Source organism: Mastacembelus armatus, chromosome 19, assembly GCF_900324485.2.
Source record: "Mastacembelus armatus chromosome 19, fMasArm1.2, whole genome shotgun sequence".
Classification (NCBI taxonomy): Eukaryota; Metazoa; Chordata; class Actinopteri; order Synbranchiformes; family Mastacembelidae; genus Mastacembelus; species Mastacembelus armatus.
The window spans coordinates 9,893,910-9,918,815 of record NC_046651.1 but is presented as its reverse complement, the minus strand read 5'-3'; the positions used below and the strand labels follow the sequence as shown (position 1 = coordinate 9,918,815).

Sequence of the window (24,906 nt, the reverse complement as noted above, 5' to 3'; positions counted from 1 at the left end):
TAGGTGGCGCTCCATACATATTTGTATGTGATGGCTAGTACAGTTTGTACAGTCAGTGTGCGAATGTGAAGACTGTCATTGTTTGGCAGTGTCATAGGGCGTTTACTGAGATTTCATTGAGACTTTTTGTTAAGTACTAAACTTTGTTCTGTTCTGTGGTTCCTCAGTAACTTGATATTTTTGGAAGTCAGGCATAGGTATTTGTATGAGGATGTTATGGGGATATGACTTCATGACACATCCATCATACTGTCACCAGTTTTCCAGACAGCCAGACCATTTAATGTTAGTCAATCTTTGGTCACTTCCCATACCGACAAAAATGTGAATTTTACGTTTGTCCCGGATGGATGAAAGGACAGGGTTGCATGTCACATTGGAATAGTTTAACGGAGTTCCTAGAATAATGCCTGCCCTTGAGTAATACTGCAATCCTCAAATACTTTAGCAGATCCAGGTTCAGGGTGCCAACCTGTCCCCAACTCTGTGCCAGGTTAAATGTGGATACTTCCCTGTTCAAAAGCTAAGCATTAAAAAGACTACGGTCGATGCTGAATAACACAGATTACTAAGAAAAAAGATATGAGGATTATGAAAGGTTTTTGAAGATGAAATTATTTTGTGTCCAGCTGGTTTATATACAGTCATACAGAAACAAGGCAGAAAATGCCTGCCCTGTACAGACATGGTGGATAGGTACTGAGGCTTTTAATAATAGGATTTTAACTGCATATATGACTGGATCACATAATACGGGAATACAACTCATACAACTCATAATCTTCTTAAAATAGTCCCCCAGTCACTAGATTACTAGAAAGATGCATGTCATGGGATAACTTGTGACAGGTAAAAATCACAGGAATGGTGAGAAGGTTACCTGATAAATGTTTCCTAGAGCTCAGATCACCTGTTTATTGTGAAGCTAAACCCTAAAAATATACCTCGTCTAATCTTCTTAAAGGGAGTGTGGTAGGAGTTAATCTTTGACTGTCTGATGGGAAACACACGCACACATTCACGCTGAGTCAGTCACAAAATATTATAGAGCAATTTAATACCTGACTGGAAACAGAAGGCTTTAACATTTGGAGGTTTGCTTTATGGTTTCTCACAGGGAGTCAATATGCAGCCTGAACTGTTTGGCTGAACGCCTCGACGGGATGAGCGTTTCGAGCCTTCTCAACCTCAGCAGCCTGGGCAGGATCTGCGGCTCCAGTCACGGCGATGAAATGGTAGTTTTGGACCGAGTTAAGAGGAAGAACTCTGTTAGGCGCATGTCAATAATTGAAGATGGTGAAGTTGCAGAAGTGCTCTACCTTATTCCTAAACAGTCTATGATGGAGCAGCTGCCTTTCATCAACCCCAATGACTACATCCTGTGTGAAAAACTGGCCAGTATTCCTGCAAACCTGTCAGGTAAGGTTGTGTACTTCTTATGTGGTTATATATAAATAACTTTTAATTATGATTTGGCCATAAAATGTTTTGCTTATATACCACAGTAGGAACACTTGAATTCCTATAGGGAAAATGCTTATTAATAATCATCATCAGTGACATGCACAAGAAAAAGAATTGTGCTCAATGTAAGTCCAAAGCTGTGCTGAATAAACGGTAGTGAATTTCTAAAATTACCCCTGAAGTGCACTATGGAGAAAAACCTTAATAATTGAAATACTTGTGTAGATGGTTTGCGCCACAGTTTAAAAGAATAAGAGCAGCTCATACCACTCTCGCTCGACTCCCTGAGAACACACTCTTTCATACACACACACACACACACACACACAAGCACACACACAAAATCCCTATAGCCCACTGTGTGTTGGACCACCCCTTTTTCTTTGGACCAGCAGTCCGATTAGTTCCTTTCCCCACTCTGGTCTGCTGCAGCGAGCGACCCAACAGAAGCACAGAAACCAACTGTCATGAAAGAGAAAGGTAGATGTTTTTAAGAGAACGTGTGTGTGGTAGAGAATGAGAAAGAAAGAATGAGCATGTGTCTGACTATGAACGTTGTTTTGTTTGTCTTTATATATTTATGATTTGGAAGTGTACTGCTTTGGTCAAGTCAGAAAGTTTTGGAGCTTGAACATTTCAGTTCAGGATGAATGGTATCATTATGACATGTTATTTTGCTGACTTTATTCCTCCACACTGCATTGATTATTATATTTTGAAGCAGCAGAACAACACATTATTTTGGCTGTTTATTGTAAACTACCCTGCTGCAGTGACTCAAGTGATGCAGTCAGAGTGAAGTGATTTTCACTTTCACCACAGTAATAAGTGACACAGAAGTAGTGGAGAGATAGATTCATTGCACTAAAATAGAAGTCGTAAAGTCCTATTAAGCATAGATTATATTTTATTACTAGTACTTATGTAAAAATATCTTTAATACTTAAAATATTTCTAGGAAAAAAAAATCTGGATGCTTAATGTAGATACTCCATCACTGATGCAGATTTTCAAAGCTGGAGCTGTGTGATTAGCTGTCTGTCTCAGGTTTCTCTCCATTTGCTGTCTTTCTAAATCTACCATTTGCTAAGACCTGACACTATATCAACTTCACATTCTGGGAGAGATCAAGAAAGCAAAAATATCTTCATCTATGGACTCTACAGATCAGTGAGCACAAGAGCCAGAACAAGCAGTAATTTCACCGTGACACATGGATTGCATATGTTTCTGTTGGCATCGCAGCTCTGTCATAAACAAACAGTGGAATGGATCTGGGTCAAAAGCCAGTTTGCCTGGGTTTTCAATAATTGTTGGAGTGCCATGTTACACCCACATTGCCATGTTTTGCATTGTAGAATGTGTGATTTTAAATTGCCCTTGTGCTTGTGAGCCTGTATTTCTTTTCTTTCTATTTATATTTCATTACATCGTGGCTTTGTAGAATTGAGATCACAATGTGAATTTGACCTCTTTATGACCTGTTGACCTGTTTATGTTTATAGCATGTAGCAAGGTAAGGCAAAGCTGTTCTAGCTAAATGTTCTTTAATTCATGTGAAAAAATGACTTTTTGTTTTGCCTATTCAAAGAATTACAGCTCTGCAGCTGTAGTTTTTAACTTATGGATTATTTGTCGCATGCAAGTTAAATACTTTTTCATCATCAAGTCATTTTACACTGCAGTTAGCTGGAGGGTTGTTATCACTGCAGCTACACAATAACTTGACAAAGCTGTATAAATCAAACACAGTGAACTGCATATTAACCTTTACTATTACACGCTTTTGCCATAGTAACAAATCTCTCCTGTAGCGGGGCAGACTTAGGTTCACATACCAGTAGTGCTTGACTCGCTTTTATTGTAGTCTTCACAGGGCTGAGCTGAGTAGTCCAGAAACTCCTTTTTCAGCAGTTATTTGCTTCATTTGTGAATTTGCTGTTAACCTTTTTCGCTTTTCTGTTGCCAACTGTGTTCGAAAAATGAAAAGATCAAGTCCATGTGTCTGTTTATCTATTTGTACCAGGTTGTCCAGACACTGGGAGATAGTGTGCTCTCAATGAGCCACATTCTTTCCTCTCTCTCCTCTGCTAATCACATTCAAGACCCTTCAAGTGGGCTGTGATTAGATTGTGCAGGCATCCACTGCTTCTGCTGCCATGTAAACATGAAAGAGATGGAAGGAGAAAGAATGGGGTTGGGTGTTTGTTTTTAAAATCACACGATACAGTTCGACACACAGCAACCACTGCTCATGTAACATATTCCTATAGTGTTGAACTTTTTACCTCTCTGTAGAAAAATATGGCTTGTTTGTGAGCTCTGGTCTGTCTTTACAGGGGATTTAGCATATTACTGTGTGTGTGTGTGTGTGTGTGTTTCTGTGCTGAAACATAGAGATGCTGATCTCGAACAAATGGTTTGCGACTAGTCAAGAATTAACTGATTAATTTATATCTCCTCCTCCTGTAGTGGTTCATGCTCAGGATGGCTGCCACCCATGTCCTCCGGCGGGGAAGCGGGTCATCCAGTGCTTCAGATGTGGGGAACCATGCAAAGGAGAAGTGCTGCGGGTCCAGAGCAGCCACTTTCACATTAAGTGTTTCACCTGCAAAGGTGAGCAAGACAAGATCAAAGCTATTAATCCCCAAGGTACCACTGACAGAGTAGTGGTAGACAGGTTTCCATTCATATGTCAATGTGAGCAGGCATGGGTGCCCCTGTGTCGTGTCCTGCAATCACAACAGACTTTATATGTCTCATATATTGTCTCATGTCTAAATTCAGAAAACTCAAGCACATTAGACTGAATTCCAGATTTTTGCTCCAAATCAAAAGGCTATTTTAAGGACTGTTAATGAATTCATATACTGGGCTGTAGTACTGTGGTGGGTATTGTTTTAATATATGAATTTAAACTGTGAGTAGCATTTGACCCTTTAGGCTGCATTATAGAACCTTATTGTCAGCAGGTTAGTTATAAATTCAGCAAATTCTGCTAGTTGTTTATTTGTCAGCCTGTGGTTACCATCAAATTCAATTTGGTAGAAAACAACGGGCTATTGAGAAACCTCATGAGTTGTCAGTAACTCTGCCTCACGGGAAACATATTTCCTCAGCAAACTATTGTCCCTGCTAATTGACACTGACAAGCTTCTCGTGTTGTTGCCCTTTCATCTCATTATGACAGTATTTACAGCACAGAGAAAACAAAGAGGCTTTTGGAGTAGAAAACTGTGCAGGATTTTAACTGTGGGGAAACCTGGGGATCGAAGGGGTGAGAGTTTGCTTTTAAAATAGTTACTTGGAATTGAATACACTTAAAGCAGGGAGTCAATATAATAATGGCCATAATAGCATACAGCTCTCATGGTATGCATTTTAAATGTAAGTAAATAGATTTAGAGACAGGACAGGAATAGAGGAGAATGAATCTGTCCTTGACTCAGAGGGACAACACTGGAACTGGGTTGGGTGGTATCAAGTGACTCTGAACAAGCTGCGAGAAAAACACTACACCCTGTCACTAGCTGTCATTGAGCTGATCAGCGCACGCACACACACACACGCACGTACAAGCGTGCAAACAGACACACGCCCACGCGTTCACATGCACATGAACACTTCGGAGAGCGAGGCAGAGTCGTGATGTCAGACAACTGAAATAGTATTTATCTCATCCCTGATGGATTCATATGACCACAGCCTGAAAGAATGTGAAGCTTCAAACTGTCCAGAAAAAGAAAATCATTTGTATTATTGAAAATACCTTCAACCCACTCACTTTAGAAAAGAGCTAAAAACACACAGAAATGAATGTCTATTATAGAATCATAAACACAACTCAAAATCTATAACCTTCTCCTCTCTTTCTCCCTGCCTGAATGTGTGTCTTTATGCAGTATGTGGCTGTGACTTGGGTCAGAGTGGTTTCTTCACAAAAAATGGCGACTACCTCTGCCCACTGGACTTCCAGCGACTTCACGGCACGATCTGCAACAACTGTGGGGAATTCGTGGAGGGAGAGGTGGTCACAGTCTTGGGGAAGACTTACCACCCTGCCTGTTTTGTGTGCACCATTTGCAAGTAATTGTGGCATTAAAAAACAATAGGGCATTTGGTTATGCCAACATGGTTTGAAGACAGGATAGCTATTATTTTCAAAGAATAACGTGATGGACCTCTGTCTGGTTCTTCCTGTGTCAGACAACCCTTTCCTGCTGGGAACCGTGTCACCTTTAGTGGCAAAGACCGCCTCTGTCTGCGCTGTGTTCGACCTTTATCTCCTACTCCTGGACTCATCAGCCATTCTAGTAGTGAGTGCATTGTTGTCATTTACTCTGCAAAATTTGATCCAGTGTGCATATAATATAATAATATAATTAAATACTTATGAACTAAGTCTTAAAATAGATAAAATACTCTGATCCTTTGCAATTGTAATCAGACAGTGGATTATAGACTGAAAACTGGCAGCAGTGGCTCCTACACAGCTGCCAGTTTAGTTTTTCTGTGCTAAAGGTCACCTGAGGTCAGTATCACATCTGTCAGCCTTTCATCACAGATAGATCAAATCTTTATACTTATCTGCTGGTGGTATATTTGATTATTTTCCTATGTCTGTGTTTTTTAAGAGAAGCTCCAGTGTGTTTAAAAAAAAAATCTGGTTATCAGGCCATTAGAGATCATCTATAAGAGATTAACATGTCATCAGGACAAAAGCACCGATGTTAAATATCATTATGATTCTGACACTGACATCCAGAAGATCACTTGTAATGTTTGGACATGTATGTATTCAAACTGTCACCTTTGTGAGGAATACATGCTAACCAGTGTCATTAATTCCAGTCTAACCTCCTCTTGGTATTATGTGTTAAGGTAATATGTGTTAATATTACTGTCTGAAATATTGCCAGACCAATGACTCAGTATGACTAAGAGGTATAATAGAACTCAACTCACCACCTCAGTTTGACCTTATCCACCCAAGAACTATATCCCCAGCAAGGATGAAGAGAGGATCGAGACTCACAAAGCCTGTGGATTAGGATGATCTCTCTGCAGGACTGTATAGGAAGGTGCTTTTTAATAAAACCTACAGGAAATAGCACATATACTAAAATAGTGCTACAATGTCGATATAGCTATCCAGGAACAAGTTATTGCCAGATATACTGTGACTAACACATTTAATCTAGGCCAGTGCCGGTTTGGGTGTGCAGTGTTTACTCTTAATGAATATTTATGTGTTGCTTTTTTAGACTGCGCTGGCTGTGGTAGAGACATTAAGAATGGCCAGGCTCTGTTAGCCCTGGGTGGCCAGTGGCATCTTGGCTGCTTCAAGTGCAAAGCCTGCAGAAAAGTACTGAGTGGAGAATATATCAGCAAGTAAATACAAAGCTCACATTCATATCTTTTTCTTTTTGTGATCATTTCACTAGTTCCTCTCAATTTCAGACAGATTTCAGAGAATGCACAGGGTGTTTGAAATAGTCTGAATTATTTTCAAGGTTTCAATGAGTGTATTTTTTTTCCTAAAAAAAAATTGGAAATCATTTCTGCGTCTGTGTACAGATAAAACTATGTCTTTTTTTAAGAGATGGCGTTCCCTATTGTGAGAGGGACTACCAGATTCAGTTTGGAGTACAGTGTGACACATGTCAGCAGTATATAACAGGAAAAGTCCTCGAGGTAAGAAGAGTTTCTGTTGGCGAAGAGTAAGCTCCTGATTTTATTTATATTGACATTGCTTTTTATTGAAATATCTCGGCCAATGTCAACTAGCACCATACTTCATACTGTAGTTTATATTAAAGCAAGTTTTTTATGCCATTTGTGTTGGATTTTCCATAGTGCGATTTAAATGTGTGTTGTTTTTAGTAACTTGTGTTTCTTTTTAAATTTGTATCTACTGAGAGTGTTACAGCCTTTGTTCATATTTGTTCTGTTAAAGGCAGGGGACAAACATTATCACCCCAGATGTGCAAGATGCAGCCGATGTGACAAAATGTTCACAGAAGGAGAAGAAATGTATCTGCAAGGTCAGTTTAAGAAAATAACTGTGAGGGTGGACATGCATTCATGATGAGGACATGGATTTCTGCTTGGGTGACTGCATGTTTCGAAAGTTTTTGATTATGGAAATATGCAAGTAAATGTGAACTGTGCTTTTTTTTTTTTTCTCCACATGCTGTGAATTTCTGCTTTGCAGTTTGCAGTTGCTAAATGTTATTGCCTTCACAGGATCGACAGTTTGGCACCCGGCCTGCAGAGACAACAGAAAACCCGAGGACAACTACAGAGTAAGATCCTTAAAGTAACTACTCTGTATCTGAAATGTAAATAAGCATCAGATGCAACTAAGTTTTGTACCAAGGCAATGAATAAGGCAAAGAATAAGTTATTTTGTTAATATCCTGCTGGTGTGGTTGCATTTACTAGATTGTGTTGTCCTATAACATAAAGACTTTTAACTTTATAATGTATATGTCTTCACACATTCTCTTCCTTCCAGGTCCGAAGACCAAAAACTCTTTGTCTTGATTTCTATTTCCCCCCACGTGAACTGAAGGTTAATATCATGAGCGGGCCTGCTGTTTTCACTGAGGGTTGTCTAGTGTGAACGGGCTGTAATCTCATGCTTTGAGATTAACCACACTCGCTTGTTCTGACACGTTGTTCACCTGGCTGGCTAATTAGATCTTATGTGCTGATTCAAAGAACCAATATGAAGGCAACACTCATTCTGAGACACAGAATAGGATTATGTCCTATGTATGTCTCTAAGTTTTCCATTCAAAAATGTTGCAGGTCTTATCATTTTTAGAACACCTATAGATTACATATAATTCTAATTATATAATGTGTTACCAAATGTTATATATATAATCATAATCAGGGGTAGCCCCAGCAGGGATGGATGGAGGATTGAGATTGGAGGATCGGGGTAAATTAGGGGTAGCAAATACTTTTCTTTGGACAGTGCTGCATGCTTGGCTGTGGTCTTCTACTACTACAACCAGCACAATATAATATACACCAATGATCTCATTCACTATACAATATTGGTATAGCCACTGCTGTGACTGTTATTATTTTGCAAATAGGCTGAAACGTTTTTTAGTAATTACAATAGCTAACAATGAACACACTGTATGATAGTTAGTGCAAGTTCTGTATTGCACTTGGCAACATAAGCATGGGTAAAAGAGAAAGTTGCCCAGATGTGAGCACCAAACTGAGTGTGCATGTAAAGAGATGTTGAGAACACACATTATAAACTAATTGGACAACTGCATCTAAGCTGAAGCAAAACAAAAAAGCGATGTTAAAACATCCTGAGAGTCAAATTACTGGAGCTGTTTTTTTTTAAATTTTCTTCCTTAGCCCACTAGGTCGTCATCTGAAAGCTCCTGCTCCAGGCCGGGGTCTTGCACTCCAGGGAGCCCTGGTCGAACTATCTGTGTAAGTTCTCATGGCAACATCTGCTCCGTATCTTCCATGGTGCACCTTTTACCATGGACTGATTTACATTTCATTTATCATTTTATTTGTACAGGGGGGTGGCATGGACAAAGTGTCAATCTTACAAAATATGTCTTATTGACAGACATTTAAGAAAATAGCATATTTCAATCAAATTCATTTCTCTATACAGTTTTAAACTTTACCTTGACTGATTGGAACTAGTTTCATTTTGCGTCTGAGAGAAAAGTTTGATTTCAATTGTGGTTGGATGATGAAAGGTCTATGACATTTTTCCTTTATTTTAATTCAGTAATTAATATACCGAAAAAAGGATCAACCACATATTGAACATTTGTTTAATGAATTAGTTAATTGCTCAATCAATTTGAATGCATTAGCAGATCAAATTGAATTTGATGCTTTCAGTTCCTTTTTGTTTGATTACCTTGTTGGTTTATTGGATGGAATAAACTTCACCTCCATCAAGTCACCACGAAATATGAGTCAATAACAAAATGATTTCTGTTATACTTGATAGTCTGTGAAGTACATTATGTAGTGAAAAAAAAAAGAGGTCCTACACTAGGTGACCAGTTCACAGGCTAACACCATCAAACAAATGTGGTGTCGTGGGATTGAAGTTTCATTCCTCCCTGCAGTGACTTTCCAAGCAACGTCTGACCTTTCACCTGACATCCTGTCTCCCATACTCTGTGTCCTCCTCCTCACCCCCGTCCTCCTCCTCTCTCCTCCCCGCCCTGGTCCCAGGCAAAAGTAGATAATGAGATCATTGATTACAGAGACTTAGCAGCGATTCCAAGAGTCAAGGCTATATATGATATAGAGCATCCTGATATGATATCCTATAAGTCTGTGAACAACAACTGCTCTACTCTGGACAACAAAGGCAACAGACAGGACAGGCAAAGCCCTGCAGAGGTAACGTCAGTCAATGCTCCAAGTTCCAGTATATTCAGTGACATGATTGTGTATCATTGTTTTGTTAGTGTTTCTTGGTTTGATTTATCAGTCAAACAATAGAAGTCTTGTTCTCGTATTTAATCGTGTTTGGCCCAAACTGCAAAGACATTTATTGTGAAAAACGTACAGATGTGTTTAAGTTCTTTTGGAGCAAGTGTTTTCGTTTGAATTTCTTCATTATCTACGTTATACATTTTGAATAAACAGACATGTTTAGTTGCCATGTTTTGTGCTGGTGAGCCTTATTTCATGATAAATGCCAGGTTACCAACAAACTCATAACTTCAAGTCTGATACTTTTTGTGTTTTTAGTTTCAGAATCACAGAATAAACAATGTTTTGTGTATCTTTCTGGTTAATGTGAATATGCGATTCAGTTCATCTTTTCTTTTTTTTGTTTAGTCACCAGGAAACATATCTGAAACCTCAGAGGTAAAAACTATAACCCAAAAATTATACATATACATATAGTTAAAGTCACTTAAGGTCTATACCAGTCTCCCATTAATGTAGTTTTTACTTAGCAATCATTGACACAAATGAATTTTGATTTATTGTGTATTCATTGTGTAATTTATTTTTAATTTATTGTGTCTTTTACAATTTTGCATCTTGCTTCTTTTAAGGAGAGGTTTGAAATGAGAAAGCAGAGACCAAGTGCGACCACCCAGGGAACGTCCGGAGTTCATACAATGAACAATCGTCACAGCTACACTCCGAGTCTTTCCCGATCGCCGCAGCACTTTCACCGACCAGGTGAGAAGGACACTCAAGAGTATTTTTTGTTCTTAATATTATGTTTGTGAAGATGTCGTTTCCCCTCTGCTCACTTTCTCTGTTGCCACACCTTTCCTTATCTCCCACCTCCACTACTCCTCATCTTTCCACTTCTTTCATGGAATAACAAGCAGAGTTGAAGCTTTCACGCTCTTTATTCTCTGGCAACAGTGACAATTGCCCTACTTCCCCTTTATGTTATCACTTTCTCCCTCACGCCAAAGGTAAGACCCCCTGCCCCTCTGCATGCTTTCTCCACTCCTGGTTTTGCCTCTCTATCTGTTACTTACAACTTTATTAAATAAACTGCAAGGGATTGTGGGGCATGAAAAGAAGAAAGAAGATTTTCTACAATATCCAAATCCATAACAACAAGCTGGTTTTAGGGCCGGAGTTTGAATTCATAATGAAAGGATGGAAGAGAAATGAGTCACTTCTTTTCTTAGACACATGGAGCCACCTGGTGGTCCGAGTTCAGAGAGTGTGTCAGTTGCTGCAAAGACTCTTCAGATCACGGCTTTAATCAAGGAGACAGCACAGCAGTTTGTGCCCATGTCAGAAAAAAATACACCACTGAACATCTAGAGTCTTGTTTCTCTCTTTTCTCAGGTTTGATTGATGAAATACATTTTCTTGCACCTGTTCCAGACTTCAATCGCACATTCCTCTATTTCTATTTAGAGCATTACTATTTATAACAGTGCTTTGGTTTTTAAAGCCAGTTTCATCATGTGTGTAGGTGAGGTATGACAAGCTTTGACTGGTAATTGTTGGCATGTGTTTTTGATGGGTACTGAAAATCACACAAATCTACCTACGCCCACCATGGCTTTGAGTTCTGTTTGTGTAACTGTATTGAAACTTAGTCAATTAGTTTGAAACATTAGATCTTCAGAATAACTTTAATGACTGATTTTTTGAGGCTGCAGAAAAACATTTACTACATTATGGTGTGTTGTCTGCTCATTATAGTTTTTTAAAGTCTGGTCTATTTTTTTATTTTCTCTCATATTAATTTAAACATTTTTTTAATAATTGAAAACAAAGGGGGGTTTAGCAGAGCGAGATATGGCAGAATCACTAACAACGTATTATGTTGGTTCTGCTGTGTTTTAGAATGAATTATCTGCCAACCTTATTTTCTATCTGCAGATGAAGGCTTCAACATGTACAGAAGACCTCCAATTTATAAACAGCAAGGTAGAGTATGAATTTTTCATGTCAGGTAGCTTTTATAACTATAAAGTATATTAAGGTATATTAAGATATAATTTGTAAACACCTTTAAAATGAACCTAGTTTAATCTAAACAAAAAAGGATTTTACTCAGTAATTGTCTGATCTACTTTGGCCAAAGTTATCTCAGGATGATGTAATTATCTGCTTTTTTACTTTCACATAGATCCACATTCCTCCTCACCCCAAACATCCTCTCTGCCTGGATATGGCTGCAATGGTCTCAGTCAAGTAAGAATAACATTACTGATACCTCACTTTTCACTTTATAGTGTTATTGAATAAGGCTATTAAGTGGCATTGTATTTATTTAGTTAGCTCAAATTTGGACCTAATATACTTTATACACCGAATATTATTTTTGGACAACTTTTGATTATAAGTTTTACTAAATGAAAAACATAGTCTCCATCCAGCTACCAGAATTAGATTTAATAATGCTGATGAGTTGCTTTGTGGTGGTTGAAAATGTGTTTGTGTCTTTGTTAAGCCACCATCAGCTGATTTTGCCCACTACAACAGTGACCGATTCAGAGGTAGGTTTGTTTACATCCCTATTAGTGGTCATGAGTGTTGTCATTCACTATGGTAATCAATCAGTGGATAAAAATGTCTTTTGCGCCTCCTTTTCCCTTGCCTTTCAGATTTTAAGGTATGTAAAAAGACCTGAATGGGGTTTAATGCGATCTTGTGGTCATGCTTTCCTCTCCTGTTTGTTTTATGCATCTCTAAAGGACTGACCTCACCTCACTGTTTGCATCAGCATGTTTAGAGAAGTATACCGTTTTAATTCACAGATGTATTACTCATATTATATAGCTGACATCTTAGAAATATCCCTCACTTACAGTTACCTGGCCATTTGGCTTTTAGCTTTGAAGTAAATAATCCTGCCGTGATGCTTTTCCATTGCACGTGTTTGTTTTATTCTATAGCTCATCCATGTCGGTCAGCATCCATTAGCACGAATGGACAGAGGAGTGTCTATGCCTAATCTGCTGGAACTAAAAGCAAGTATTACTTGTGTATTTATGTTTTTACCACCATCTAATTCTTTGCCAGACCGTGTATTAGAAGAGAGGTTTTATTTGTATGGTATATGTTATTCAAACCACAGCTCTCATCTCAGTGGATCACAGCATTTACAAGGTTGTGTTTAAGCATAGCATATGTGAATATCAACTCCTAAAGGATTCTTATGCAGTCTTTGATTTTTCAAGGTCTACCCATATGAAGTGCTCAAGGTGACTGACAGAGGACGAGTGAAGCTTCCCAAGGATGTTAACAGGACAAGTCTAGAGGTACAGTGTGAGAAACACATTCATATAATGTGACACATCTCTTTTACATGAGAACTGACTGCTTTGTATTATTTTTGTCACTATCTGTACAAAAACTAATAATGAAGGGAAAAATTACAATTGGTTAAATGGTTTTTTTAAATGGTTACAGTTTTTCCACAGTAACATGTTTTTTTTCTTTCTATTCTTTCCTGCTTTCCTTTGCAGCGTCACCTTTCCCCAGATTCATTCTTTGAGATTTTTGGCATGACTATTCAGGAGTTTGACAGGCTTCCACTTTGGAAACGTAATGACATGAAGAAGAAGGCAAATCTCTTCTAAATGTGTAATGATGGATTTTTAATTCTTTTACGTGCACTGAAATCTTTTGGCTAAGAACAGAACATACCACAACCTTACGGTATGTCCAGTACTGCATCTTTTGTAGGGATGCAGTATTGTATTTCCCAAAATATAGTGTAATAAATAACAGTAAAAGTTATTTACCTTAAAGCAGATGTGAACATGAGAACTCAACTTAGTCTTGGTCTTGGCGTTGGTAATAGATTGCCATTATTTGTCTTTCCTATGTCAGCCCTGTCTACCCAGGAATTATGTTCATATTGGACGATTCAGCTGAACAGATTGTGTAGTGTTTGTAGAGCTGGAGAAAAAGTTCTGTGTTTTTATTTGAGGTTGTGCATCGTGTTTCAAACCGACAGCTGATACGGACTTTTGTGACATTTACCACTGAAAAGAGTGTTTTTTCATTTTTTTACCCATCCTTTAATTAAGTGATTTTAGTTGCCTGTTATAAAAATGTACTGCTGGTACGGTGGCATGACTGTGTCAGATAACTAAAATACTCACATAGTGTAGTGCTTTGGAATAATTCTGCAAAACCTTGAATTTAGTATAAAGTTATTTGAGGAAAATTATTGTTTTACTTGCGTCATCAACACACAATTTATGATACAAGATATGAAATGATTACCTCAAGAACTGTATACATTTTTATATGTGATGTTCATTGCTGGGTTGAACTGCATAACAAAAATATGAGAGAGCTGTATTTCTAATATATTATCACTAAAATGTGTTACTGGACTGTTAAAGGAGTAATTAAGATGATTTATTTACACTTATTTTTGTTTTATGTTTCCCCCAGACTCCACTGTGTTCAGCTGTATATTTACCTTGATGTTGTTGTTCAAGCACACCACCTCAAGCCACCTAAATAAAATCCTGCACTTCTTACAAGCTGAGTAAATAAGTGGCTTTTTATTGACAGGTGAAATGACGTTAGTTACTGCTATTTCTATACAGTATGCATTTCCAAAGCATGCAAATTTGCAATGCAATTTTAAAAAAGTGCTTCCAAAACTGTGAGAAGATAAACTACCAATTGTTATAAAAACAGATGTAGTAATTGTGATTTTAGAATGTGACTCAGTTCTGGGAAGACAACAGATGGTGTACACAGCAAAGTATGACAACATTTTCATAAGATTGCAATACTGTGCAACACTTCATATTTTCACACATAAACTCAGCTGCATGTTTGAAGAGTTGCAGAATTTACTGACGTAATTCCACCTGCTATCTATCACTCATACATTCCCATCTGATTTGGCCCAGTTACTGGAAATTTAACACCAACAGATGGTGCTCTGGAGCCTGAAATCAAAACACCACTTCAGGATTGCTTGCCATGTTTAAAGTGAACATCTGCCAGGCTTTGTTTCAACTTGTACATCAACTTATCATCTTTCTATTTCCTTTTATCTACCAAAATGTCCTGAAGTAGAAGTTGAATAGCATTAGTACAAAAATAGCTCAGACCTCTCCTTTGCCTTGTTATATCAAATCCACTGACATCACAGATAATTTAAGCAAATAAGCCATTAAATGTATTATGTTCATGCTTTGTTTTCAAAAAACTATAATGTTATACTGTTGCATACTATGTTACGTTACCTTATGAAATTGGTGTTGTGCCAATTTGTTAGGGAACGTTTTCATGTAGTACTTTTGTGTATTTATGGCTCTAAACATTTACACACATTCTTGTACATCCTGTCTTATCTTGTTTATAAGTTATATTTACCAATACACGCTATGTTTACCAATTAAGGGCTCATTTTCATTTGCCTGCTTAATTTAAAAAAACAATGTTTCCACGTTTAGAAAAAGAACGGAATTGATGTTTTGACATATAGTCATCATTTTTTTTCTTTGCTTTCCTGTCCTGCTGTAGTGGATTTTGAAGATTAGCACACCCCACAAAAAACAAACAACAGTAGTTGAAGAAATAACCTCTACAAATATATACATGAACCTCTCTTTTCAGTTTCTAATGAAAAATGTTGGCTCGGCTTACATTAAAAACATGGAGCTTTGTTTTTATTACCCTGGCTTCTTTAAAGCCCACCTAGCTTGAGTGAAAGTAATGGAGATTTTTTTTTACTTTGTATTGGACACGGCTTCGTTTTGGGGGCGTGTCGATGGAGGTGATTGGTCGAGGTGGCTGTCAGTCACCTCTACGCTGCCCCCTCGGGCTCCTCCCCCTTCCTCCGCTGGCCCAAGCTACGGTTTTCACGAGAACATTAACCGCAGACTGCGCAGCGGTGCCAGGGGCGACGGAGCCACGACGGATCGGACTCGGACACTATGGATCCGACGGCGTGGCAGCTGTGTTCATGGCGTATTTAAAGTTGGATAACGGCGTTTGGCTCTGAGCAGAGACGACAGAAGCGTGAACCAGATCTAACGGCAATGACTGCGGTCTCACTTGTTTGATACAAAGCCGCGGAGAGTGAGGCAGAGAGGGGGCAGAGCGGACTCCCTCCCTCGGTAGAGCCGTTCCGCCCAATGGAGGCTGACGGGACCCTTGCAGCGAGCTCAAGGCCCGGAATGTCACCTGTGAGACGGCGAGGACGCAGTTAAGACTTAAGGAAACGAGCGAGCGCACCTGTCTGCGGTTTCGACGACTTATTCGACAACTTGTTACCAAGCGTGTGTACAAAAAGTTAGCAGGTAAACGTTAGCTGCGGGAGACGCAGGATGACCATCATAGATACCACCTAACGAGAGGTAACCCCGCACAGGTAACCCCGCACCGCAGCCTGTTCAATGGACTTTATGCGTCTTGCTCCGGGTGGGTTTGCTCTACAAACTTGTGTTGCTGCTGCTGCTGTTGCTGTTGTTGTTGTTGTGGTATCAGCAAACTGACACCAAACCATTTGGCAGCGAAAATTGAGCAGTTGCGTTTGTCAAACAACGACGTCTTGGATTTTCTCCCCTTCAAAAGTGTCCGTCTCCTCTTTTCGCCGACCATGTCACTCAAAGACAATCCCTGTCGGAAATTTCAAGCCAACATTTTCAACAAAAGTAAATGCCAGAACTGCTTTAAGCCCAGAGAGTCCCATTTGCTGAACGACGAAGACTTAAATCAGGTGAACGGCTGTGTTTCTAAACATTTCACTGTTTCACTCTTGTTGTATTGTTGGTGTAACCTACATAAATAAACAAGGAAAGCTTGTTGTCTGTCCTGAAGTGTGGAGGACACATCACATTTTAACGCGCATCCATAGACCATGAAGTGCAAAGGTTAGTTAGATTAACTGGAAATAATTAGTTTCCAGCCCAACGGCGCATATTGACCTTAATTCATACAGATATAGGCCTCCAGCCAGACATGCCTTCCAGCACAGAAGCTTTTTTTTAAAAATAATTTGGATCCAGAAGTTTTCCTCACAAGAAACTTACTATAAGAAAGTTTTTTTGTTTCATCTTGGTTTTTTTTTTGGTTTTTTTTGCTATGTTGCGTTTTTTCTATATATCCAAATCAAGAGTCAGGATGGATCCCAAATGGTGGGAGACTTTATGAGGCTGTCCAAATGATGTTGTTGTTTCCCCAGATATAAAATCCAAACAAATCTGTTCCACTAACAATCCCTGCTGGGCTGTGCTGATGTTGATATTGGCAGTGGCGTGAACCGGGGCATCAGGTCACACTGAACTCTGTTGGCCTATATCATGAGCATGCCGTTTGGTAAGCTGTTTAACAGGGACAGGCCGAGAGGCATCTGTTTCCAGGTTGGCAGTTTATGTGAATGACACTTCTGTTACTGGCAGTGATGCTTCTTCACTTGTTAATATTTTCAGTATGGCTGGGTGAGGACTTGGCTCATCATACACATTTTCCTGGTGGGAGGGAATTAGAAGTTGGGGGCCGTTGTGAAATAAACGCTCTCAAATGACTCAGTTTAACCACCGAACCATTGAAGGGTAAAAATGACCCAGATTCATTTCATCTATTTCTCCCTCTCGTGAGGCTTTACCATTTGGGCTGCTGTCAGGTCATGTGAGGAAAGATGAGGCAGTTTTCTATACTGTGCTCAGTTTCTGGGTTTCTACTTGGCTTTTATACTAATGTTCCACAGACAAGAAGGAAACTCGTGTTCCTGTGTTCATCTGATTCCCTCTCGATCCTTACTGCTTTTTCCTGCAATCCTATTATCAAATGACTTAGTCTCATAGCCTCACGCATAAAGTGCTTTTCATTTGTGCGGTCAAACTCGGGTTGTCTTTCAGAAGTTAGTTATTTATTTCCTTGCAAGTCTGTGCAAACTGCTCACTGCTCAAAGTTACGGTTAGGACTTGTGAATGAAAATTCCTGTCATGTCATTTTGGTTAGCCTCACCTGGCTGAGAAACAAGCTGTATGTTATGAAATCAAAGCAAAAGAGGATTTAATGTAGTATTATAATTGGCTTTATGTGCAATGAAGTTATGGCTGTAATCAAAACCTCTGATAGAGGGACTTGGAGGTGCCAGGCTGCTGTAAATGTCAGAGCTTTTCAGTTTGATTTGTAGGGCTTCCAGAAACCAAGGAGTTATGTAAGATGCTTAATTTGTTAAGCTGTTCACATGTAGGTAAGATATGAGCATAAACATATTCAGTAAAGTTTGTGCAACTTTTCTCACAGCCCTGCGGTGGTTTTGCAGGGCTTTTCTGGTTCATCAAGCAATTGCTGACTACTGGTGTGGCTCCAGTTCAAGTGTGCACCAGAACTATTTAAGAATGACTGCCAGACCAACATGCATTTCTCAGTACAAGTTTGAATTGCAAATCTGTAGCCACAAAATCTCACAGGCTCTGTAACGCTTCTCTCTCTCCTGGTTCTCATCGACTGTTTTTCTTGCTAACTACTGCCTCTTGCTGCCCCCTCCACCCACCAGTCCACCCACTTAGAGGATCAGAGGGAAAATCATGTGTCTTAGCCTTTCCCTTTTTTTTTTAACCAGGGAAGCATGGTGCTTTGGAAGACAGCCAGCTGGAGAATGTAGCCTGCAGTCAACTCAAGGCAGCTAGTGACTAATACACACCTTCCTGGACTAAAATAAAAATGCGTGTGTCAGTGTAATGCTTTCTGATAATGGGTCACAATTTCTAGCCTAAACTAGTTAACCAACCAGTTAAAAAAACAAACAAGAACAGTGAATTAATATGTGTAATATGTGTCAGTCAATATGTTAATGTGCCTGTTAAAATGTTTGCTCTGAACAACACAACTGTTTTTTCCCCTCTCCAGGCAAAACCTGTATATGGAGGATGGTTGCTGCTGGCACCAGAGGGAACAAATTTTGACAATCCCTTGCACAGGTCTCGGGTAAGTGGTAGAGCTTCATAGTTTATTAAACAAAGTGATGGCCTTGTTAAAGGTATCAATTTTATTTGACCCGTTGTTTGTAGCCTTTGCCAATGCCAAGATATTTGTGTTAATCTGCTTCACACACAAGGTGGATAAAGTTTAGCGTTATGGCGCCAGGTCATAACCCAAGGTGAAACGCAAAAAAAAACTTTCACGGGGGAAGCCAGTTAAGTTAAATATTCAGTTGGCTTGACTATCCCTTCCTTTTAATTTTTTTTTTTATCCATTCTGGCACCCATTCGACATCTGACAAACAGGAGGTCTGGTTATAGCGGCTCCTGTAGCTGTTTTTCCACAGCTGCCTGTGGGAGGCTTGATCCTCTATCAGAAGAAGCCTCATTTTCAGGCAATAATGAGCCTAATGTAGATTTTTTTTTTTTTTTTTTTTTTTCTTTCATGAATCCAGCTCCCCTAGCATCATGTAATGGGAGCCTTGCTTTGTTGCACTGCTTCCTTTATCAGCTCCTAGATTATACTGTGGTGGTGCATCCCAAAAAGGAGAAGGGAGAATGTGGGGGAGGAGAAGGAAAAGTCCCAGTTCTCACAGCTGCACTGATGGCTTCCATATGGGTTTTAGGAAAGGCACCTCTGGATCCTCCAGCTCAACTCCTGTCAAATCTGCTGCTGCTTTGACATCATCACTCAAGTGGCCTGTTTATTCTTTCAATCAGCTTTTAACTGTAAGGTTGTAATTAGTGGCGTGTACATATTGCTGATGTGAGCAGTGTTCACCAGTCCAAACTGCCTACCAAACAAATAACAGAGGAAAAGATGCTGATGTGTTGCATGAGTCATGTTTCAGGACCACTTTTAGTCTTGACAGGTTGTGAGTCTGTGGCTCTGCTCTGTGAAACTAAAGTCCTTTTAACATCACCTGTGAGAGTTGTTGGCAACACTGCTGAGACCTTCCAAAACCTTTAAGGTTACAAAGCACCTCTCAATATTTCATGCATTGAGTTCTGTTATTGGAGCTCAGGAAATTTAACCCTGAGACAAAACTGTCCATTTACATAAGAGGGGGGTAATGGAGAGCTGGACAAGCCAAGAAGCAAAGAGATAAGTGCGAACTGTCAATATTTTATTTACAGAAAGCCCGACAGAAATAACAATGTAAGCAGGAGATAAGACGCCTCTCTTCCATGTGTTAAATTTGAGCTTGTAGTTTTAGAAATGTGATCATGTTCTTCAGCAGGCTGGAATCCATTAACATTGTGCAGGATGACATGATATCGTCAGACATCAGTTCACAGTTGTGTGCATTTGGCATAGATATCCCGTAGGAGTTTGGTTGTCACTGTACCTGCATTCAGATGGAACATAAACGGCAGGCGATTTCTGTTAAATATTCTTTATATATGCTTTTTATCTCATACATGTGGAAAGAAAAACATCCTGCAAACCGGACGATTTATGTTTCAAACTGAATGATGATTAAATGGCGTCCAGCTGGCTTGAAAAACTGTGATATGCCCTATGCTGAAAGTGTCATGCCCAGAACTTGCCGACCTCTGCATAGCTGCTTCCCAGAGGGTTGTTTGCCCTCGTGTATTTACTGTTTGTATGTGTGTAACCAGGGAATTGGCCAAGTTCTTACAGCCTGAGGTGAAAAGCATATAAAATTTAAACTTTTAATAGGCTGGTTCTGGCTTTACAAGCTATATATCTGTTCTTACTTTTAACAATATGTTAAACTGTCATGGCTGAAACAGTTAAATATAATTAAACTGCTTTCAGACCTGCTTCCTCCTTTGTAAGGGATTTTTGGTGAGCTTTATCTGATTCAAGGGCCTGAGGACAAAAGATGTCATACGCTGTACAAATAGTTAAGCCCCTAGAGGCAAATATGTGATGCATTTGTGAAATAGATATAAACATGGGTTGACTACTGCTGGGGTTGATACTAATATCTACAATGTGACTCTTTTAATAACGCACGAATTTCTGTTCTTTCTGCAGAAATGGCAAAGGAGGTTCTTCATCCTTTACGAGCATGGCTTGCTTCGCTATGCTCTGGATGAAATGGTGAGTGACAGCCCTCCCCTTGTTGGCTGCTGATTTTTGTTTCCACTGAGTAAATATTTCTAAGCACAATAAATCCTAAAATAAAAGCTTATGGCTTATATTTGAATAATGGCAAACAGTAACACAAACACAAAATGGAGAAGCTTCTTACTGAAATATGGTCAAATGTAAAACTAGGGAAACCTGGTCTTTGTTTTAATGAAGACATGCCTCAAATAAAGGACTGGATGGCCAGTAAGTTGTGTTAAACACTGGTCCTTTTGAATATTTAGGTTTTACTGTTGATTTATGCCTGGACCGTGTTCATTTCTGTTTATAAAAGGAGTTGGTCTTATTGAAAGTTTGTTGGACGAGGATGTAGCGTTAAAAACAAGGAAGAAGAAATTATTTACTCACTTCACAATACTGTAAGTTGATAGAGTAGTTTACTAAGTGTACATGCAGCTTTATTGTTTCAACTACTTTTCAAAGTCTACAGAGAACGTAACATGCTCAATGCCACCTAATCAGACAGCACTTCTTGAACACAACCGCGTTGTTAGTGAATGTGCTAAATACTAACCGTACTTGCACAGCAGTGTCAAAAGGAATGAAGTGACACCACATGGTGTTGATACTAAGTCATGTGTGTTTGTTTAAGTGGCTAACACATTGTGCAATAGTCACATTACAACTTCCTGTTCTAAAAGAAAAACTGGATAAACCACCAATACATTGTCTGCAGTGATCTTCACTGGTGCCAGCAGTTAAAAACTCTATATAGTCCTGCAGTTATAATTATGAACGTCTACACAGTCTCTTCTTTGAGTTCCTGTTTTAGTAGGTCACTTGTTTGAGTATGATATAGGTTGTCATTTGTAGCCTGGGGCCACATTGATTGTCCCAATGCAGAACTCAACGTTTCTTTCCTAAATATGGGATGTGCTGTGAAATGAGGTGAAAGCAGAAGTAGTCGAAACGGTGCTTGTTGTATTGCGTTGACCCTTTTGTACTGCATGTGGCATTCAGGGGCAGAGCATAGAGATGCTGAGAGGTTTTATGTAACAGAATCAGCAGGAGCTAGAATGCTGTGTAGATTTTTTCTTTTTTGTTGCATTCTCTGCCTTTCTGGGTCATTGAATCTTCTCTATTAAAATCTGGTACATGTTGAATGACTAGGCTATTATTTGCATAACGCATCCGACAACAGGAAGAGCTTTCCTAGCCAAATGTTTTATTTTACCAAACAAGGCAAGAAATACTGTACTGTCCTTAATGTCTTCTTCCAACTGGAATAAATAAATTGTATTTGTGAGGCACTGGTGAAGGATGATGACACTGAAAGGAAAATGAATGATGTGTTTACAGGAAGAAACAAAGGAAAGAGGCGAATGTCCTCCTCCCATTCACTGTTCAGTCTGGATGTCACTCTTTGTCTTTTCATCTTCGTTCTGAAAGGATGATCAAAAGGAGAAAGGGGGGGGGGCAGACGGTCTAGAGGTGGAAATATCAAGTGACACTAAATATAGAACCACACTTGACACATCAAGCACATTAGAATAATTTCTCTGTGTTGAATAAATGGCCGCAGAAACTTGGCAGACATATCTAGCACTAACATCATGCTGTTTTACAGTGATTAGTACAGAGGGCCACAGTCAACTTAAATACAAGAGTCCAACTTTAAAGTCCAGTTTAAAGTTTTATTATGAGTGACATTGGGTCAAATCTAATGTGGCTCCACACCACATCAGAGCTCCCATCTGAGAGCACTAGTTGAGGTTGTAGATGAGGAGGTGCCCCTCTGTTTTCTTCGCAGCTTAGTTTTATGGCTCTTGTGTCCTGGCTCTAACCAAACCCAGATGGCCTGCGGTCCCAACCTGCAGGATGTGGCACAGTTCTTTGGGAAAAGAATTGGCTTGTAAATGGCTAGGAGAGATCATAGTTCTTGGATTCATTGATTTGGGATTGCCTACCTATGGCGAACACCCAACACTACACATTACTGCTATCATTTTATGTGAAGAGCAGCAGTGGCTTTGAAAAGCCATGACATGTGAAAGAGAAGTGGAATAGAGAAGAAAATGCAGTAAGAGTAAGATAAAGAGAAAATGTGTTCTGTAACTGATTGGAAGGATGGAGAGGATGAATGCTGGAAATGTTGGCCTGCACAGAACATGTGCTGCCATGCAAGGCTAATGTGCTATTGCAGCTTTAGTGGATTGTTCTTGGCATAGGCATCCAAAGAAGGGAGTGTTGTCAAAGCTCATTCACTGAATTCAGCACTAATTTATTAGCTGCAAATATGTAGATAAATTTACTCACAAACCAATTGTCAGTTCTGTCAACAGCATTTGCTTAATGTACAAGTTGGCTTATCCCAGAGCAAACCAACACAGTTATTTCACAGGAGTGTTTCCCAGGCAACATGTTTTGTCCCCTTTGTCCAGCAACAGTTGACCAATGGCATGTGTAACACGGGACAGGGTTTTTCTCTGTTTTGTGTAGAGCTCTAGTTGTCTCTGTCCTGACTGTAGGGATACAAGCAGAAATTTCTGGAAGTGAAGCATGTGTGTGTGGGCTGAATCTGTCTCGAGGCTCAGTCATATGGTGAGCAAGTCTTTGTACAGTAGCTGTAGAAAAAAAAAAAAACCATCAAATGCAGCACTGAAACAAGCATGCAAGCTGAAGAGCACAGAGTACAGTTTGTGCTGAGCTGCACATTTCTGTGTGTGTATGAGTGAATGCACCTGGTAATGAGGGTTCTTGACTGCAGTGGCCATGTCAGAAACAGGTGTTGCAAGGTTTGAAAAACCTCAGGTTTAAACTAACACTCAAAAAGCTACAGAAAAAAAACAATTAACAACACCAACAAAGGTCCACCAACACACAACTGTGATTAAGCTGTTCAAGTTGTTTGAGTGACGTGACAAACGCACATACACAGAATCCATTATCACCTTGTGGTGAGGGCAGGTATGTGGGTGTAAAGAACCCTCCAGCTCCACAAAACCACTTTGATGACATCAGTGCAAGATAAAATGATCAACACCCACACTCTAATAACTGCTTTGCCATGCGGTGCTAAATACTTCACACAACACCTACGTCCCACTGACCACGTTTTGACCTAATTGTAGCCCGTTCTTACTGAAACACACGCCCCTCTCCATATGATCTTGACATTTTCTTCTTTGCAGTATCTCAATCTCTGTTGTGGTTTCTGAGCTCACATGGAATCATAGCCTCAGTTTTTTTTTTTTTTTTTTTTTTTTTTTTTTTTGTATCATTAGATTAAAAATGGTTTTGTGTTGACACACTGTTATTACTGTTGATTCATGTTGTTCTGTATTTCCTCTGTTTATTTGGAGGTGATTGCGAGTGCTTGGAAAAGACAGGACACTCTTTCTTATGCTGGTCAGTTAATATGTTTTAGTCCAGGCTGAGCAAGCACAGTATACCTGCAAAGAAAATGAGGCTCCCTATTGAGTTGCAATGCACAAAAGGCTCATTCAGAGATACTTGAATTGCATTTGCCTTTAGACTGTATTGCCTGCAGTTAACTGTCTGAATCACAGCTATATCCCTCGTTAGTCCAATGAGAACATGATGTTCTTATGACATTTCAGCTGTTGAAGTATTTCTCATTTTCGTCTCAATTCAATTCATTTCCGTGTTTACTGGAATTCAAATAGTGGACCCCTGCCCCATAGTATTGTTCAAGCACTGAGATGCTTTTGACAAACTTGCTTTTATTACCCACACATTTTTGCGTTCTTCTAACTTGAAGCACACCATTATCCTATCTCTACTGAATTTGTCAAACATGAGCATGTATAACCTGCCTCTGTTTGCCCTCAGACTTGCAAGACCTTTTGACAGACTAAAACATGCATAAACTCTCTCCATTTTCGACCTATGTGAAATATGAAATTGAGGGCTATTTTTAACCCAACTCTAAGGACACTATTTTCTTACGCT

The 24,906-nt window shown here is 39.3% G+C and overlaps 2 protein-coding genes across 14 annotated transcripts in view; both read left to right on the top strand.

Annotated features, from left to right (window-relative positions):
• The first annotated feature begins 1,103 nt into the window (after window positions 1-1,103).
• Window positions 1,104-14,474, top strand: LOC113135935 (actin-binding LIM protein 1-like). 8 transcript variants are annotated; one of them, XM_026316304.1, is made up of 22 exons: window positions 1,104-1,419; window positions 3,937-4,080; window positions 5,367-5,550; window positions 5,671-5,780; window positions 6,729-6,855; window positions 7,065-7,158; window positions 7,421-7,508; window positions 7,711-7,769; window positions 7,982-8,038; window positions 8,854-8,931; window positions 9,703-9,873; window positions 10,318-10,347; window positions 10,542-10,671; window positions 10,827-10,916; window positions 11,845-11,892; window positions 12,095-12,159; window positions 12,419-12,464; window positions 12,573-12,580; window positions 12,864-12,938; window positions 13,149-13,229; window positions 13,437-13,554; window positions 14,377-14,474. In XM_026316304.1, the coding sequence occupies exons 1-21, from the start codon at window positions 1,104-1,106 to the stop codon at window positions 13,548-13,550; spliced, it is 2,115 nt and encodes a 704-aa protein (XP_026172089.1). In that variant the 3' UTR covers window positions 13,551-13,554; window positions 14,377-14,474. The 8 variants fall into 8 exon arrangements, with proteins under 8 accessions (XP_026172089.1, XP_026172090.1, XP_026172088.1 ...); XM_026316305.1 differs by having other exon boundaries at window positions 10,545-10,671; window positions 13,437-14,453; XM_026316303.1 differs by having other exon boundaries at window positions 13,437-14,453.
• Window positions 14,475-15,788: 1,314 nt separating this feature from the next.
• LOC113135927 (myosin phosphatase Rho interacting protein) overlaps window positions 15,789-24,906 on the top strand; it is a 47,864-nt gene continuing 38,746 nt past the window's right edge. For all 6 annotated transcript variants that reach the window (XR_003296214.2, XR_003296215.2, XM_033325735.1 and 3 more), the window contains exons 1-3: window positions 15,789-16,663; window positions 18,805-18,882; window positions 20,881-20,946. Coding sequence is in view for 4 of the 6 variants with exons in the window: in XM_033325735.1 (XP_033181626.1) it covers window positions 16,544-16,663; window positions 18,805-18,882; window positions 20,881-20,946 (264 nt within the window). In the remaining 2 variants the exon portion in view is untranslated. The remainder of the gene's footprint in view (window positions 16,664-18,804; window positions 18,883-20,880; window positions 20,947-24,906) is intronic.

Excerpts from the sequence above, each read along its gene's own strand:
- LOC113135935 (XM_026316304.1), top strand. The coding sequence starts at position 1,104 with ATGGTTTCTCACAGGGAGTCAATATGCAGCCTGAACTGTTTGGCTGAA. Across the intron at positions 5,551-5,670 it reads TTTGTGTGCACCATTTGCAA|ACAACCCTTTCCTGCTGGGA; the intron begins GTAATTGTGGCA and ends TTCCTGTGTCAG. Across the intron at positions 12,160-12,418 it reads GCTGCAATGGTCTCAGTCAA|CCACCATCAGCTGATTTTGC; the intron begins GTAAGAATAACA and ends GTCTTTGTTAAG.